The 15,700-nt window shown below is 41.8% G+C and overlaps 1 protein-coding gene across 3 annotated transcripts in view; it reads left to right on the top strand.

The window, feature by feature from the left end:
* The first annotated feature begins 8,663 nt into the window (after window positions 1–8,663).
* Window positions 8,664–15,700, top strand: part of GMPS (guanine monophosphate synthase) — a 79,817-nt gene continuing 72,780 nt past the window's right edge. The window contains exon 1 of one of the 3 annotated variants that reach the window (XM_047875956.1): window positions 8,664–8,753. In XM_047875956.1, the coding sequence (XP_047731912.1) occupies window positions 8,709–8,753 (45 nt within the window). In that variant the 5' untranslated portion in view covers window positions 8,664–8,708. Of the gene's footprint in view, window positions 8,754–10,115; window positions 10,290–10,326; window positions 10,476–15,700 lie in introns of those variants that run through there. The other 2 variants (XM_047875957.1, XM_047875958.1) reach the window with 2 other exon arrangements.

Raw genomic sequence — 15,700 nt, forward strand, 5'->3', positions numbered from 1 at the left:
CACGATCTCAGGGTTTGTGAGTTTGAGCCCCACATGGGACTCTCTGCTGTCAGTGAGGAGCCTGCTTGGGATTCTCTCTTTCTCTCTCTGTCCCTCCCCGTGCCCTCTCTGTCAAAAGTGAATAAATAAATAAATTTTTTTAATTTGTAAGAAATGTCTGCTTGCCTTGCAGAATACTTCCAGAGCAAGTTACTCGCAATCCAAGGTTTTATTGTTTTGGGTACTCACAATGTGCTAGTCACGGGACTATATTCTGAAAGTAACTAATAGTTTGTATCGTCTTTTATCATTTTAAAGTGCTTTCATATAAATTATTTAATTCTATGTAAGTTAAGCTGATTTTAAGTGGCTAAGAGGTGGAGAAAGCTGGAGAAAGAGGTAAAAATGTGTGAGGGAGAGGTTGGGAAGTGGAGAAAAGAAGGACATTCATGAGTACTATGTTGGGTAGCCATGTTCGTCCCACCCTGAAATTCCCTTGGGAGTCTTTAAGATACACCTTCACATATTTTTATAGTCTTTTGAAATGCTAATTAACTTCTTACCTACTTTTTACAACTAGTGGAATTTTACGTTGGGCCACACTACCAATAGGGAAAGACATCTTAGATAAAATAGAAGTAGGTATGGAAAGGCAAACTTTGTCAAGTTTCTCCTTTCAGGAAAAGTATCTATTCTTGTAACAGGCCCAAAGTAAAGTTGGGTCATGCTGCTTTCTTCTACTCAGCTCAGATTTGTGGCATCTTGGTTGAACCGAGGCTCTGAATGAAGAGCTGATTACTAGGAAGATGTTGAAATAAAAACATAAAAACATCAAACTATTGGGGCGCCTGGGTGGCTCAGTCAGCTGAGCTTCCTATTTGGGCTCAGGTCATGATCTCATGGTTTGTGGGTTCGAGCCCCAAGTCGGGCTCTGTGCTAACAGCTCAGAACCTGGAATCTGCTTCAGATTGTGTGTCTCCCTCTCTGCCCCTTCCGCACTCGTACTCTGTCTCTCTTTCTTAAAAATAAACATTAAACAATTTTTAAAAATCATCAAATTATTGGTTACAAGTAGAACGCCCTGTATTTGTATAAGTATTATGATGCCTATTGCCAGAATACTAAATTTGTGCACATTATGTGAAGATAAGTGATTTTTAAAAAAATTTTTAATGCTTATTCATTTTTGAAAGAGAGAGAGAGTGTGAGCTGGGAAGGGGCAGAGAGAGAGGGAGACACAGAATCCGAAGCAGGCCCCAGGCCCTGAGCTGTCAGCACAGAGCCTGACACTTGGCTCGAACCCACAAACTGCGAGATCATGACCTGAACCGAAGTCAGATGCTTAACCAACTGAGCAACCAGGCGCCCCAAGATAAGTGGTTTTAATATAGGAAAACAGCTTATCAAGTCCTAAGGTAAAAATTCCATGGAAAGTGTTACCATTACTTGTATAAAAACAGATAGCATACTGCATTTCAAAACCTGGAGGACTTCATTTTCTTCACCCTCACTGCAAGCTGTTTTATGGTTACTTCTTTCATTCTTATATATATATATATATTTAATTTTTTTTATTATTTATTTACTTCTGAGAGAGAGAGAAAGAGACAGAGAGAGACGGAGCACAAGTGGGGCAGGGGCAGAGAGTGAAGGAGACACAGAGTCCGAAGCAGGCTCCAGGGTCTGAGCCGTCAGCATAGAGCCCAAAGCAGGGCTCGAACCCACAGGCTGTGGGATCATGACCTGAGTTGAAGTTGGATGCTGAACCGACTGAGCCACCCGGATGCCCCTATTTTTTTTTAATACACAAATGCTCCAACAGCAATATTATTCACAACAGCCAAGAGGTAGAAGCCACCCAATGTCCACTGGCAGATGAATGGATAGATAAAATGTGGTATATACATACACACAATAGAATATTATTTGGCCTTAAAAAGGAAGGAAATCTTGTCCCATGTTACAATATGGATAAAACTTGAGGACATTATGTTAAGTGAAATAAGCCAGTCATAAAAAGACAAATACTGTATGATTTTACTTATAGAAGTTGTACCCCTCTATTTCCTAGCTGTGGAGACGGGACAGGATTTGGCTGAATCAGTTCCTCCCAGCAGGATGTCAGTTTAGCTACAAGAGAAGGAGACTAAAATCTAAGAGCACAGTGGGACAGAGGGCACAGCAGGGATAATCAATAAAAATATAATTATGATAATAATATCCAATGGTCTGCTTTAATGATATTTAAACATATGAATGTATCATATATGGGTGGTTATTTTTATTATATAGTCATTCCTTCAAGAAAGGATTAACTGCAAGATTTTTTTTTAAGGAGCTTTCATGGTGTATATTATCTTTTAAAATTTTAAAGTATTCTCAAACTTACAGCAAAGTTGCAGTAACAGTACAAAAAGCTCCCATTTGCCCTTCCCTTACAGAGGGCATTCAAGTTTTGCCAATTATCCCATTATATCCTTTATAGCAAGAGGACTCAACCCAGGAGCATGTATTTACTCAGCTCTCTTCTCCAATCTAGAACAGTTCTTCAGCCCTCCCTTGACCTTCATGTTCTAAGATTATCGGGCTAACTGTATTTTTTCCCAGCATTGCCCCACATTTCCAGTTCCCCGTGTTCTTCTAGAGCTCTGTCTCTTAATCCAGACAAACTCTGTGCCTCAGTCCATGAATAGAAGTAGACCTGTGTCACTTATGAGGCTGGGGTAGAAAAAGCCATATAATCTTCTATTTGGCTCTCTTTCACACACAGACACATACACACATTCCCTGGGAAGTCCTGAGATCATGTATAGGATATCCAGTTACTCTGAGGCTGTGGTGATGAAGAGACCATAGAGAGGTAGAGATTTCAGATGGGCTGCAGCCATTCCAGCCCTCAGCTGTTTGAATCTTCGAGATCAGGTGTCATGGATGTGAGTGTGCAAAAGTCTTCATGTGATTCTAGCTCTCAGCCTTTGAGCCACACTAGCTAAGGCCTAGTGGAGCCAGGCTCTGGGCTGTATCAGCTGATACCTTAGGATGGAGAAGAGTTGTCCCTGCTGAACCTTGTTCAAATTGTAGCAAAGTAGTGTTGTTTTAAACCACCAGGTTTTCGGGTGTTTGTTGCAAGCCATTAGATAACTGGAACACTTGTAGACCCGTTATTTTGTGGAATGTACCTATATTTGGGTTTGCCTGATGTTTACTCACAGTTGGGTTATGATGTCCATTTGTTCCACTACCGTTGATGTTAACTTTGATCACTTGAGAAAGGATGTGCCTTCAGTTTTGTCCATAATAAAGTTATTTTTTCCTGTATAATTATTATTTTGTAGAGATCTACTTTGAGACAATGTAAATAAAACCTGTTTGTGACCCATCTTTCATCCATAAGTTTTACCATCCACTGATGTTTCTTGACTGAATTTATTATTTCTATGAGGGTTGCAATATGATAACTTTATAATTCAATTATTCTTTTGAGTTTTATTAGTTGACATTCTATTTATCACAAGGGTTTTCTATTTAATCATTCGTTTATTTATATCATCAGAGACTGATGGGCTCATAATTTAATCAATGGGTATAATTTGTTTACTGTCACTATTTTGATACATTGTCTCAGATTTGGCTAGCAAAGTCCTTTCAAACTGACTTCCCCCAAACTGACATGTCCCCATTATTCTCTGAACACTTCCTCACTTCCTGACACAAAAAAGATGTTCCTGGTCATCCTGTCCCTGCTTTGATCCTAAATTAACCTTTTCTCCAAGAAGACCTGGTTCTTGTGGGAGAATAGTATTTAGAAACCGCTATCTAGAGGCTAGGTTTGCTTGTTGCTACTGGTGGATACTGCTTCCAGGTTTTTTCTGTGCACAGAGACAAGTAAATACAGTAGAGGGTGGTGAGTACTAATGAAAGGGATATGAGAGCACAAAAAGGAAGAGACATCTAACCCAAGCCTTCATAGTTTTGGGAGGGGAACAGAAATATTCTAGACAGAAGATATTTATGCGCAAAAGGCCTGAGTCAAGAGAGAACATGTCTTGTTTAAGGAACTAAAGCAGTTTAATATGGCTAGAGTAGAGTGAGGTGGCATTGGTAAGAGAGCAGGATACAGTCAACAGGGGCTAGCCAAGTCTCCAAGGACAAAATAATGTTAGAAGTTTTAAGTTTATCCTGAGAGCAATGGTGAACTATTAAGAAGATTCTGAGCAAGGGATATATGATTAAAAATCACTTTAGAACAGTTGGAGCATCTGAGTGGCTCAGTCCGTTGAATGTCTAACTCTTGATTTTGGCTGAGGTCGTGATCTCATGATTTGTGAGTTTGAGCCCCACAATGGGCTCTGCAATGATGGTGTGGAGCCTGCTTGTGATTCTCTCCCTTTCTCTCTCTGCCCCTCCCCTTCTCTCACTCTATCTCAAAATTTTAAAAAATTAAAACAAATTAAAATAAAAAATCATTTTAGAACAGTTGTCTTCAATAAAAAAACCCCTCACATTCCACCCTAAAAGGATTTTGAAAAACAATGTACTTCCTTCCACATTTTAAGTTGGCATCTAATATTTTTCATGAGTTTAAAAGTTAATCGTTTAATTTTTATTTATTTATTAAATATTTATTTTTGAGAAAGAGTGTGCACACGAGCAGAGGAGGGGCAGAGAGAGAGGGGGATAGAGAATGTGGAGCAGGCTGACAGCCGTGATCCCCATGCATGGCTCAAACTCACAAACTATGAGATCATGACCTGAACTGAAGTCAGACTCTCAAGTGACTGATCCACGCATGTGCCCCTAAAAGTTAATTTTTTTTAATGGGAGGTTTAAAATATCTTACATTTTGAAAGATGAAATGACCTTGGATTGTACCTGAAATAAGTATTTTATGATACGATACTCGCCAAATCTGAAAAGTCATGTAAAATTTCTATCTGTGGATTTTATCCAATGTTATTACCTAAAAAAATGGCTCCAGAAACCACAAAATTACATTTGTAAGTATTAGGATCACTCATTTATGTTGCCTAAGTTGTCCCGTCACCCCCCCCCCCCCCCCCCCCCCCCCCCCCCCCCCGTCCCGGACAAAACTATGTATGAGACAGGTGAAGTTCTTGTAGGTTTCAGATGCTTCAATTACTCATTAAAAGGTTTTCAGACTTCCCTTCCAGCAAAGATAGAGGAACAGGAACTGGATTTACTCTCCTGCTGGAACAACAACAGCAACAACAACAAGAATTCAGACAAAATATATGAAGCAATGGTTTCAAAATACTGGATATCAAGCATCAAAGGACAGTGACCCGTGAGAGACAAGAAACAAAAGAGATGAGCCCTTCAGTTTCCCCAGCTACTGCCTTGATAATCTCTAAATTATAGATATAACTGTATTAATTAATAATCATGTAAAGTGTGAATGATCTAAATACTCCAATGAAAAGAAATGAGCAGATCAGACAATAAAAGCCAGACCCAATTATTTGCTGCCCATAAGAAACACTTTAAACATAAATACAAAAACAGGTTAAAGAGTTGCAAAAGATACCACGTCAACAATGAGTCAAGAAAGCAGGCATGCTGTTTAATTGTATTTTTTTTTTTTCATTTGTTTTTTAGGTAAGCTCTAGGCCCAGTATGGGGCTTGAACTCACAACCCTGAGATCAAGAGTCTCATTCTGACTGAGCCAGCCAGGCACCCCAGGCATGCTATTTTAATATTGGACAAAGTAAATGTCAGAGTAAAGAATATTACCAGGGATAAAGAACGTCATTTCATAATGATAAAGTGGTCAATAACAATTTAAACATTTATGACCCTAACAACAGAGTTTCAAAATACATGAAGCAAAAACTGATGGAACTAAGAAGTTGATAAAAATCACAAGTGTAATTGGAGATTTTAGAACTCCTCTCTCAATAACTGATAGAACAAATAGAAAATCAAGAAGATAATAGTCTTGGTGCACCTGGGTGGCTCAGTCAGTTAAGTGTATGACACTTGGTTTTAGCTCAGGTCATAATCTCGCAGTTCGTGAGTTCAAGCCCCACATCAGGCTCTACGCTGACAGTCTGGAGCCTGTTTGGTATTCTCTCTCTCTCCTCTCTCTCTGCCCCTTCTCTGCTTGTGCTCTCTCTCTATCTAAAAATAAATAAATAAACTTAAAAAAAGAATTTAATAGTCTTGGGCAATACTATCAAACAGCTTGACCTATTTGCCATTTATAGGACACTCTACATGACAACAGCAGAATACACATTCTTTTCAAGTACACAGAGAACATTCACCAAGATAGACTATATTCTAAGCCATAAAACAAACCTCAATAAATTTAAAAGGATTCAAATCATACAAAATATATTACAAAATATATTCTCTGACCACAATGGAATTAACTTAGAAGCCAATAACAGATCTCTGAAAAATCCTCTAATGTTTGGAAATGGAATAACAGGCTTTTAGATAAGCCATGGGTCAAAGAAGAACTCAAAAGAGAAATTAGACACTATTTAGAACCAAATGAAAATTAAAATATCATATATAAGATTTTGTGGGATATCAGTAGAGCAGTTCTTCGGGAGAGACATAGAGCTACATATATTAGAAAAGAAGAAGAAAAAAGAAAAAGAAAAGATCTCAAATTGATGATCTCAGATTCCAACTTAGTAAAATAGGAAAAGAGCAAACTAAACACAAAGTAAGAAGAAGAAAGGAAATAATAAAGATTAAAGTGGAAATCAATGAAATAGAAAGCAGAAAGACAATAAACCTAAGAGCTGTTCTTCGAGAGGATTAATAAAATTGGTAAACTGCTATCTAACCAGACTGAGGAAAAGCAGAAAACAAAATTACCAGTATCAGGAATGAGAAATTTGACATCACTACAGAGTCTAGATATCAAAAGGATAATAAGAGAATATTGCAAATAACACTTTGCCTATGAATTTGACAACTTAGACAAAACTGACAAATTCCTTGAAAAACACAAAATGCCAAAGACCAATCAAGAAAAAATAACCTGAACAGCCCTAGGTCTTTTTAAAATTTTATTTGGTAGTTAAAAACCTTACTACCAAGAAAACTTCAGGCTCAGATGGCCTTATTGGTGAATTACACCAAACATGTAAGAAAGAAATAAAATGAATTCCACACCAACTCTTTTAGAAATAATAATTCTATGTAAAATTTCAGGGAGTGCCTGCGTGGCTCAGTCGGTTAAGTGTCTAACTCTTGGTTTCAGCTCAGGTCATGATCTCATGGTTCAGGATTCAAATGGCACATCTGGTTTCACACTGACAGTGTGGAGGCTGCTTGGGATTCTCTCTGCCATTCCCTGCTTGCATTGTCTCTGTCTCTCTCAAAATAAACAAATAAACTCGGGGTGCCTGGGTGGCTCAGTGTGGGTTAAGAGTCTGACTTCAGCTGAGGTCATGATCTGAGTTCAAGCCCTGTGTTGGGCTCTGTGCTGACAGCTGAGAGCCTGGAGCCTGCTTCAGATTCTGTGTCTCCCTCTCTCTCTGCCCCTTCCCCACTCACACTCCATCTCTCTCTGTCTCTCAAAAATGAATAAATGCTAAAAAAAAAATTAAAAATAAATAAAATTCTACACAAACTTTCAACCTTATTCTCTGAGGCCAGCATTACCCTGATACCAAATCCAAAGACATTAAAAGAAAGCTACAAGCTAATATTCTTCTTTAAAATAGATACAAAAATTTGAAATCAAGATTTAACAAATCCAATACATAAAAAGGAAAATATATCATGATTCCTTCAAACTTGTCCCAAGAATATAGGGCTGGTTTGACATTTACAAATCAGCTCATCAATGTAATTTACCACATAAACTGAAAAAAGGCATATAATAATCTCAACAGACACAGAAAAAGCATTTGACAACATCCATTCCTGATCAAAACTCTCAGCAAAACAGGAACAGAGGGGAACCTCCTCAACTTGGTGAAGGCTATCTATGAAAAACCTACAACTTATGGGTGAAAGACTGAATGTTTTCCCTCTAATATCATAGTTCCAGTGAGATTGGGCACAGACATTTGGGAAGTTTTGTTTTGGAATTGTTGATTTTGGGGCCCAAAATGCCATTGAACATCTAACTAGGGATTTACAGGGTAATATGGATCTGGAGCTCAGAAGAGAGAGCTGTTATAGAGCCTATTAAAAGATATTTTAAAACGAATTTATATTTTTAAAAACCCCAGAGAAACAAGGTGAAAAGTTAAGATGAGAAGAGGGTTAGGAATGGAAATATTGAAGAAAAGCAACACTGAAGCCTTCTCCTGTAGGAAGATATAGGAAGAGGGGCAAGAAAAGGTGACCAAAAGAGGATGAGCTAGCCTTAAAAAAAAAAAAAAGTGACCAAGAACAATCTTACAGGTGAAAAGACACCTCTAATGGTGTGTCTGTAAGAGAAATCCAGTTTCAAGAAATAGGGAGGGGTCAAGTCAAAAGTTGCAGAGGACCTTAAGATTTAAGGATTGTGGTACATGCTGATATGCTTAGCCATAAACACAGGTGACCATCAGAACATATTTAAAATAGGCATTATCTAGTATAGATGGGCTTTAGCCAATCCTTAATACTGGCACATCATATTACATTCCATTCCATTCTGGGTCAATATTGATGCAACTGAGTCTTTCCTATTGGTTACTACACCGTTCTCTTACTACACGGTAGGTTCATACGGACCTACCAAGAGAGCCCAGTATCCATGGCTTTAGAAAGTTCAAGTATCCATTTTTCAACTCAAAAAAGGGTAAGTGAAATACTTTCGTTGACTCCAAGGCCTGATAAGATTTGGGGCCTTTTGTTCCTGAAACTAATAAACCGTCTATCCTTTCCCAGATCAGGTACCCCTTACCTCCTATAATGAGAGGCAGAGAAGAACATTATCTCACCGAGCCTCATTTTTTTTTTATTAGTAAAAAATGTATAAGAACATAAATCCGACCTCAGTACTTTCGTGGAATTGGTTAGAATAAAATGGAGGTTTCGTAAATCAGGGTTGTCTTATTCAGGCTTCTTGACACCTGGACTAGAGCCTGACACATAGCATGAGCTCAGCAAATGGCTGTATTGTAATAATTGAATATTTGTTAGAAGGCTTTGTTAATCTGGAAGCTGTTCCAAGTGTTACTTATTCTCCAACCCCGATTTAGGCTCCCAGGTGACCAAATTTAAACAACTCCTCTTGATGGGTGCTAAGGAGTAGCTGGAAGGACTATAGCCCCCTCCCCAGAATAAATAAAAACATTGGAGGCTGTGCAAACAGAACTTCGTGGCCAGTTCCCTGGCCCACCATCCCACCAGATTGCCGCTCCCAAACCTCTTCCTTTTGAAAATCTGCACCCGTTGTAGAACTTTTGGGACCCTATGTGAGCAAGTCTCGCTTTGATGTCTCTGGAGATGTTACCACAAAACTCTTCATAGTAGCCTTGGCCTCTTCAACGTCCCTCAACTTGAGATACGGCCGCGAAAACGGCTAAGAGCTCCCCCAGGGGCCCAGCCCTCGGGAGGCTTCTTAGTCCGCGCCCCCAGCCTCTCACAGTGGTTAAAGGATGCCGGCAGGCAGGCCTACGAAAAGCTCTCCAAGGCTTTGGGTTTTCTCGGAGGTGGACCTTGGGGGCGAAGGTGGGGCTGCCCGCCAAGGGCCCCTCCTCCCGCGGCCCGTTGCCCGGTGCGGGGGCGGGAAGGGCGGAGCCGGGCTGTTAGCTGCGGGCTCCTCCTCCCAAGGGCAGGCCAGGGGAGGCGGAGGCGGGGCAGGTTCCTAAATGGGGCGGACTTTGGCGGCGGAGGCGGGGCCAGACGCCGCGGGCGCTTCTTCCCTTGGGCGGGCAGGCCGGAGAAGCGGCGGTTTTCTTTTCCCGGGGGCGGGCCTCGGCGGCGCGAACGGACCTGGGGGCGGGGCCGGGCCCCGAAGGCCCCTCCTTCCGAGGCGGGCTTGTTTGGCCGTGGCGGCAGCTGCGGGGTGTCCGCGGTTTGGCTGCCTAGCCAAACGGGCTCTGGCTCCTCCCAGTGGCCGGCCGGGGCGGAAGCAGGAGGCGGGGGCAGCGTGCGCGCTGCTGGTCTCCTCTCCCGCGGCGCTGGGGCCCGCGTTCCGCGGCTGCTGCTCGATTCGGCGCCTCGCAGTCGGCCAGCTCCTCTCGGCCCCCACCGGCTTCTGGACCAGGCCTCCTTCTCAAGCCCCTGCCCGCGGCGTCGACCCCGCCAGCCCTCTACCGCCCCGTCTCATAGTGTGGCCACCGCTGCCGCGGCCCCAGCCCCGATGGCTCTGTGCAACGGAGACTCCAAGGTCAGTCTTTCGCGTGGGGGTCCCTGCCTCACCGCTTCCGGGCGCAGGCGAGGCTCCGGGGCCGGGGAACCACCGCTCGACCCCCCCTCCCCCCAGCCCGTCAGCGCAGCCCTGCGGCCCGGGCAGCTGCGCGTCGGAGAGTCCTTGGTCGGGGCCTGTGGCATGTTTTCTCCTCGGGAGCGGCAGGTGCTTTGTTGATTTTGTCTGCGTGTCGGGGTTCCTGCGGCCGCCGGTCTTTGGGCGTCGGGGAGGGCGTCAGCCTCCCGCGGCCGCGCCGCTGGCCCCCGCCTCCCCCGCGCCGCTGTGGGGCTCAGAGCCTGGGGAGCGCGGCCGGAGGGTGGAGGTAGGGAGGCCAGCGGGTTGTGCGTGTTTGCTTCCTCAGCCCTCACCCTCGTCCCTTCGAGAGGCTGGGGGCCTTTTGTGGATCTCCGGGGACCCGCCGAAGGCAGGGCAGGGTCGGGGCCTCGCGTGCTGCTTTCGAGCCGTGCCGGCCTCCCGTCTTCCCGCCACCCCATTTCCCGCCTGCCTTCGGTGGGGCCCTCCCCGTACCCTAACGCCGGCCTTGGGGTCCGCGGCGGCGAGGCCGCGTGACTGCGGCTCCTCTCGCCTCCCCCCTCCTCCGGTCCTGGTCCCCAGGTCAGTCCCTGGTCAGGGCCCAGGGCCCCTCACTCCGCTGCCCTCCCCCCCCTCCCCCATCCTCCGAGGGCTGGAGCGTGAGTCTAACCCCGCCCCCAGTCGCTGGCTGCTTTTACTCGTTTGTTGGCGGTGGATCCCCCTCCCCGCGGTGCGGATCCCTCTCCGGGACGCGAGCCGCGGCCGCCACCGCCGAGGGCTGGAGAAGTGGGGAATCCCGGCGTGCTGGAAAAGTTGCTAACTCGATGTGGGGAGAGCACGTTTGGGCCGCCGCTGCGCTTCTCGTCACCTCCAACTCACTTTTTTCTTTAGACCTCTTCGTCCGTCTCGCTTCTGAAATTGAGCACCTTTGCTTTCACTTCTGTATTAAAATTTTCGTTGGCTTGGCGTTCTTTCAGACCCTTACAAAGTCGTTTTTGTCAGCGGGAAACTGCAGTTTTGAATTGGGATTAACTTGAGCAAGATGTACCTCCTGTATGCTGTTTAGAGCCTCGCTTTGAGAAATTACTTTAAATTTCATTCGGGTGTGTGGGATTTTAAAAGTCAGGTGGGAATTGGTGTTCTAAGTCAGATAGTAGTGCCTTACTCATGGTATTCTGTTTCCAAGGTGGTGCCTAAGTGTCACTTGCTAGTAGGTCCTTTTTTGCTAATGATTGCTTAGTTCCTCGTAAACATTCAAAAACTATTTGTTGAGCAAATGAGAAGAGATAGTAAGGTAGCGATATGCGCTTTTAAACCAAGGAAACTGATGCTTAGACTCCGTGAAGCTCTTGTCTCAGGATTATGAAGGTAAATGAAGACCCTGAAGTAGTTTCAGACCTCAAAAGCGAATGTAAACCTCACTGTACACCTCTTTACACTCTGTACATTTGCAAAGCATTTTTCTTCTCTCTTTTGAGACTTACAACTTAGCTTTGTGCTCATAGAAGAAATGACTGTACCAACAGAACTGAAACCTAATTTACAGACTTTGAAAAATATGTAGTGGTATAAGAGTATTTTCACGAAATTAACTGGCAGCAGGAAGTTAAAGGTTCAGTTTCCAATTTATTTGTCTCAGGAGTATGGAACATAAACTTTTTTTCTAGTTGACACTTTGGTTTAACTTGCATTTTAAAGAGAGTCTTGATCAATTTGATGTATTTGAGCTTCAAGTGAACTGCTGATTTTTTTTAAATTTCAAGGTCCTTTATGTTTTATAGCATACTCATGTGTATTTTTATTTTGGACTAATAGATGTGAACCGGATTGGAAACATTTTCAGGAGGAGCCATCAGGGAAATAATATACTTCATTAAATATATTATTATTTCATGTATGAGTAAGGAGAAAAAAAACCCCTACAATTAAAACATGATATGTCATTGACATCGTATTGACAAGTAAAGAGATGTACAAGTAAAGTAGGTGAAATGAGATATTTCTAAGAGGTCTGTCTGGAAATCTGAGTAGGTATCTCTTTTCTATAGTTTACTCCTGAATTACTCTTCTCTGGAGTGAAATACAAGTACTGGCCTCAAGCTTTGGCCGCAAGCTTACTTTGCGCATAGATTGTGTTTCTGACGATTGTATGTAAATCCTGGTTCATAAATTAAAGAGGCGATTTCAATTTCTATCCTGGCACATTTCAATTTGTATCAGGATTTTCTTTCTTTCTTTCTTTCTTTCTTTCTTTCTTTCTCTCTTTTTCTTTCTTTCTCTCTTTCTTTCTTTCTTTTTTTCTTTCTGTAATCTCTATACTCACTGTGGAGCTCAAAACCCCTAGAAAAACCTGGAGATCAAGAGTTGCAAGCTCTACTGACTGAGCCAGCTGTAGGCGCCCCTGTATCAGGATTTTCTAAAATGACATTTTTATGTGATAGAAATCAGGGAGAGACCTAAAATCTGTAAAAGCATTTGGGCTGAATGGTTAACCACCTAAAGCAGAGGTTATTGTTTTCTTGGTTAAGGAGTTGACATAATGTTATTTAATTAAGAAGTTAAGATCATATTTAATAATGTCTTTAAAAACTTTTTACAGCTACTTGATGTTGTATATGAATTGTATATAGGTCAAGTATGAGACATAGTAACTATTTTCTGTTTTACTGAGGCAAGATTATCAGAATATTGTTCTTTGGACTCCGTGTCAGGTTTCCCTTTTTTTTTTTTTTTTTGCCTTATCTAAGCCTCAGACTCTTGGTTCCAGTAGAGGTGGGACCTGCTCCATCACCTTTCCTAACATGTTGACTAGGGTAATCATACTTGAATTAATGTGTTTTTAAAGTTGATTGCATGTGATACAGAATCTTTAATGACATCTAATGTTAAACTTTTTTTTTATTTAAAAAAAATTTTTTTTAATGTTTATTTATTTTTGAGAGAGAGAGAGAGAGACAGAGCTCCAGAGGCAGAGGGGCAGAGAGAGAAGGAGACACAGAATCAAAGCAGCTCCAGGTTCTGAGCTATCAGCACAGAGCCCGACGCGGGACTCGAACTCACGAACCGTGAGATCATGACCTGAGCTGAAGTCGGCCGCGTAACCGACTGAGCTACCCAGGCGCCCCTAATGTTAAACTTTTAAATTTGGCATTTCTAAATTTAAGTTTTTGAATTGAGTTGAAAGATGATGAGATTTTTTACCTGGGATGCATTGACAACTGTCCTTTTATGATAATCCTATATAGTATATATTTTTTTGAAAGGTCAAAGATGATTTTTTTTGCCTGAGATTTTAAAATATTTGTGAAGATGCTCATCTAGAATGTAAGAGCTGTTACAAAAGGAATAGTTTTTATTATTTCCTGTCGTTAGACATGGAAGGTTTTGAGACTTGGAAGGTTTTGAAATTCCTCCAGGAACCTCAGATAGCCTTGTCTTTAGCGAGGCCAACTTGTTACGTAAGGTAGATGATTGTCTTTTAAGAATTTTTTAAAGATGTAGACTTGTCTTATACTCGTTCAAATGTATTTGATACTTTTTAAAAGGCTATTTAATGAATTATATTCCAAAGGATGCTGTTTGAAGTAAAGAATAATTATTTGCTATACAGAACAATAAAATGTATCTCTGTTATGATGCTTAAATTGTCTTCATGTTTCCTTCTAACCTAAACTCTGTTAGATGCTCAAGATGAATGAAGTCCTCAGGGATAAAACAATTCTGAAGCACTTTGTGAATCAATGGAAAAGTAGTCTCATAGAATTTGAGTATTTGTATAGCATATATAATTCTGGGTTGTGTAGAATAGAATGCTATTTTTTTCATGCATTTTGTAGAATAGAGACATTTCTGTATTTGCTTAAGAATCACAGTGGTTCAGAGGCGCCTGGGTGGCTCAGTCGGTTAGGCCTCCGACTTCGGCTCAGGTCATGATCTCGCCGTCCGTGAGTTGGAGCCCCGCGTCAGGCTCTGGGCTGACAGCTCAGAGCCTGGAGCCTGTTTCAGATTCTGTGTCTCCCTCTCTCTCTCTGCCCCTCCCCTGTTCATGCTGTCTCTCTCTGTCTCAAAAATAAGTAAACATTAAAAAAAAAAAAAATTAAAAAAAAAATCACAGTGGTTCAAAAAAAACAGCTTTACTATAGTAATAATGTGATAGTTGGTTTTCTTCTTTTTTTAATTTTTTTAATGTTTATTCATTTTTGAGAGAGAAAGAGACAGAGCCTGAGCAGGGGAGGGGCAGAGAGAGAGAGAGGGAGACACAGAACTCGAAGCAGGTTCCAGGCTCTATGCTGTCAGCATAGAGTCTGACATGGGGCTCGAACTCCTGAACTGTGAGATCATGACCCAAGTCCAAGCCAGACCCTCAACTGACTGAGCCACCCAGGCGCCCCTATTAGTTGGTTTTCTTATTGGTGGGCTCTTGCCATGGCTTCAGGTTCATGGTTTGAGGATTAAGGACATGGTTATATAGTTATGTCTGTACATTCCCTGATATAGGCCTTTATAATGTGATAGGAAGTAAGGTGTTTGGTTATAATAGTGTGGCCATATATTCTCTTTGTCTAAACTGGGGCGTATAACGACATAAAAGAACATAAAAGAAGTTGCTGAAAATAAATTTGTAATTGCTGTAAAGTGAAATATTACCAAACAAAAAGTTTGGATTCATGCAATATAGTAAATAAATGGCAAAACTCCTGTAGCAAGAATGCTCAGATTACTGTCTGAACATTATGTGCAGGAACACACGACATCTCTTTTTTGCATATACTTTACAAACACCTTATTCACATTTCCCATTGACCTAGTGGATGGTGGCCTACAGGTTTGGAGCATCTTGCAAGCTGAGCAGTGGCTGTGTGGCACAACTGAGCACTCAAGACTGGATAGAGTTAGCTATCCCTAGTTGCCGAGGGTCCAAGTGTACTTCATTTTATCAGAAATGGATAAAAAAATGGGTTATCAGATTGAACCTGAAGTTAGAAGTGAGAACTGTATATTGCACCTGCACTCTATGCAGAACTAGACAAAACCATGTCAGAAGGTGGAAATATAAAGTGAAAGTATAATAAACCCATCTGATGTTACTTAAATGCAGCTATTCATAAGCATATGTGTAAAACTGAAGAATATGTTAAGCTGGGTGGGGTGTTGGAATAACAGGTGTAAATTAGGATCCTTCTGGGCAAACTGCCATATGGTCACTTCAGTTATAGAGCACATATTGTCCTGAGTCTGGATCTTGATTTCACAGTGACAGGTATTTAAAATTTGGCTAAAATTTAATCCTAATATATATATCAGAGTAGTTATTTTTGAGTTAATAAAATTCTGAGTTATGAAAATTCTTAAAAATT

Source organism: Prionailurus viverrinus, chromosome C2 (assembly GCF_022837055.1).
Source record: "Prionailurus viverrinus isolate Anna chromosome C2, UM_Priviv_1.0, whole genome shotgun sequence".
NCBI classification, from domain to species: domain Eukaryota; kingdom Metazoa; phylum Chordata; class Mammalia; order Carnivora; family Felidae; genus Prionailurus; species Prionailurus viverrinus.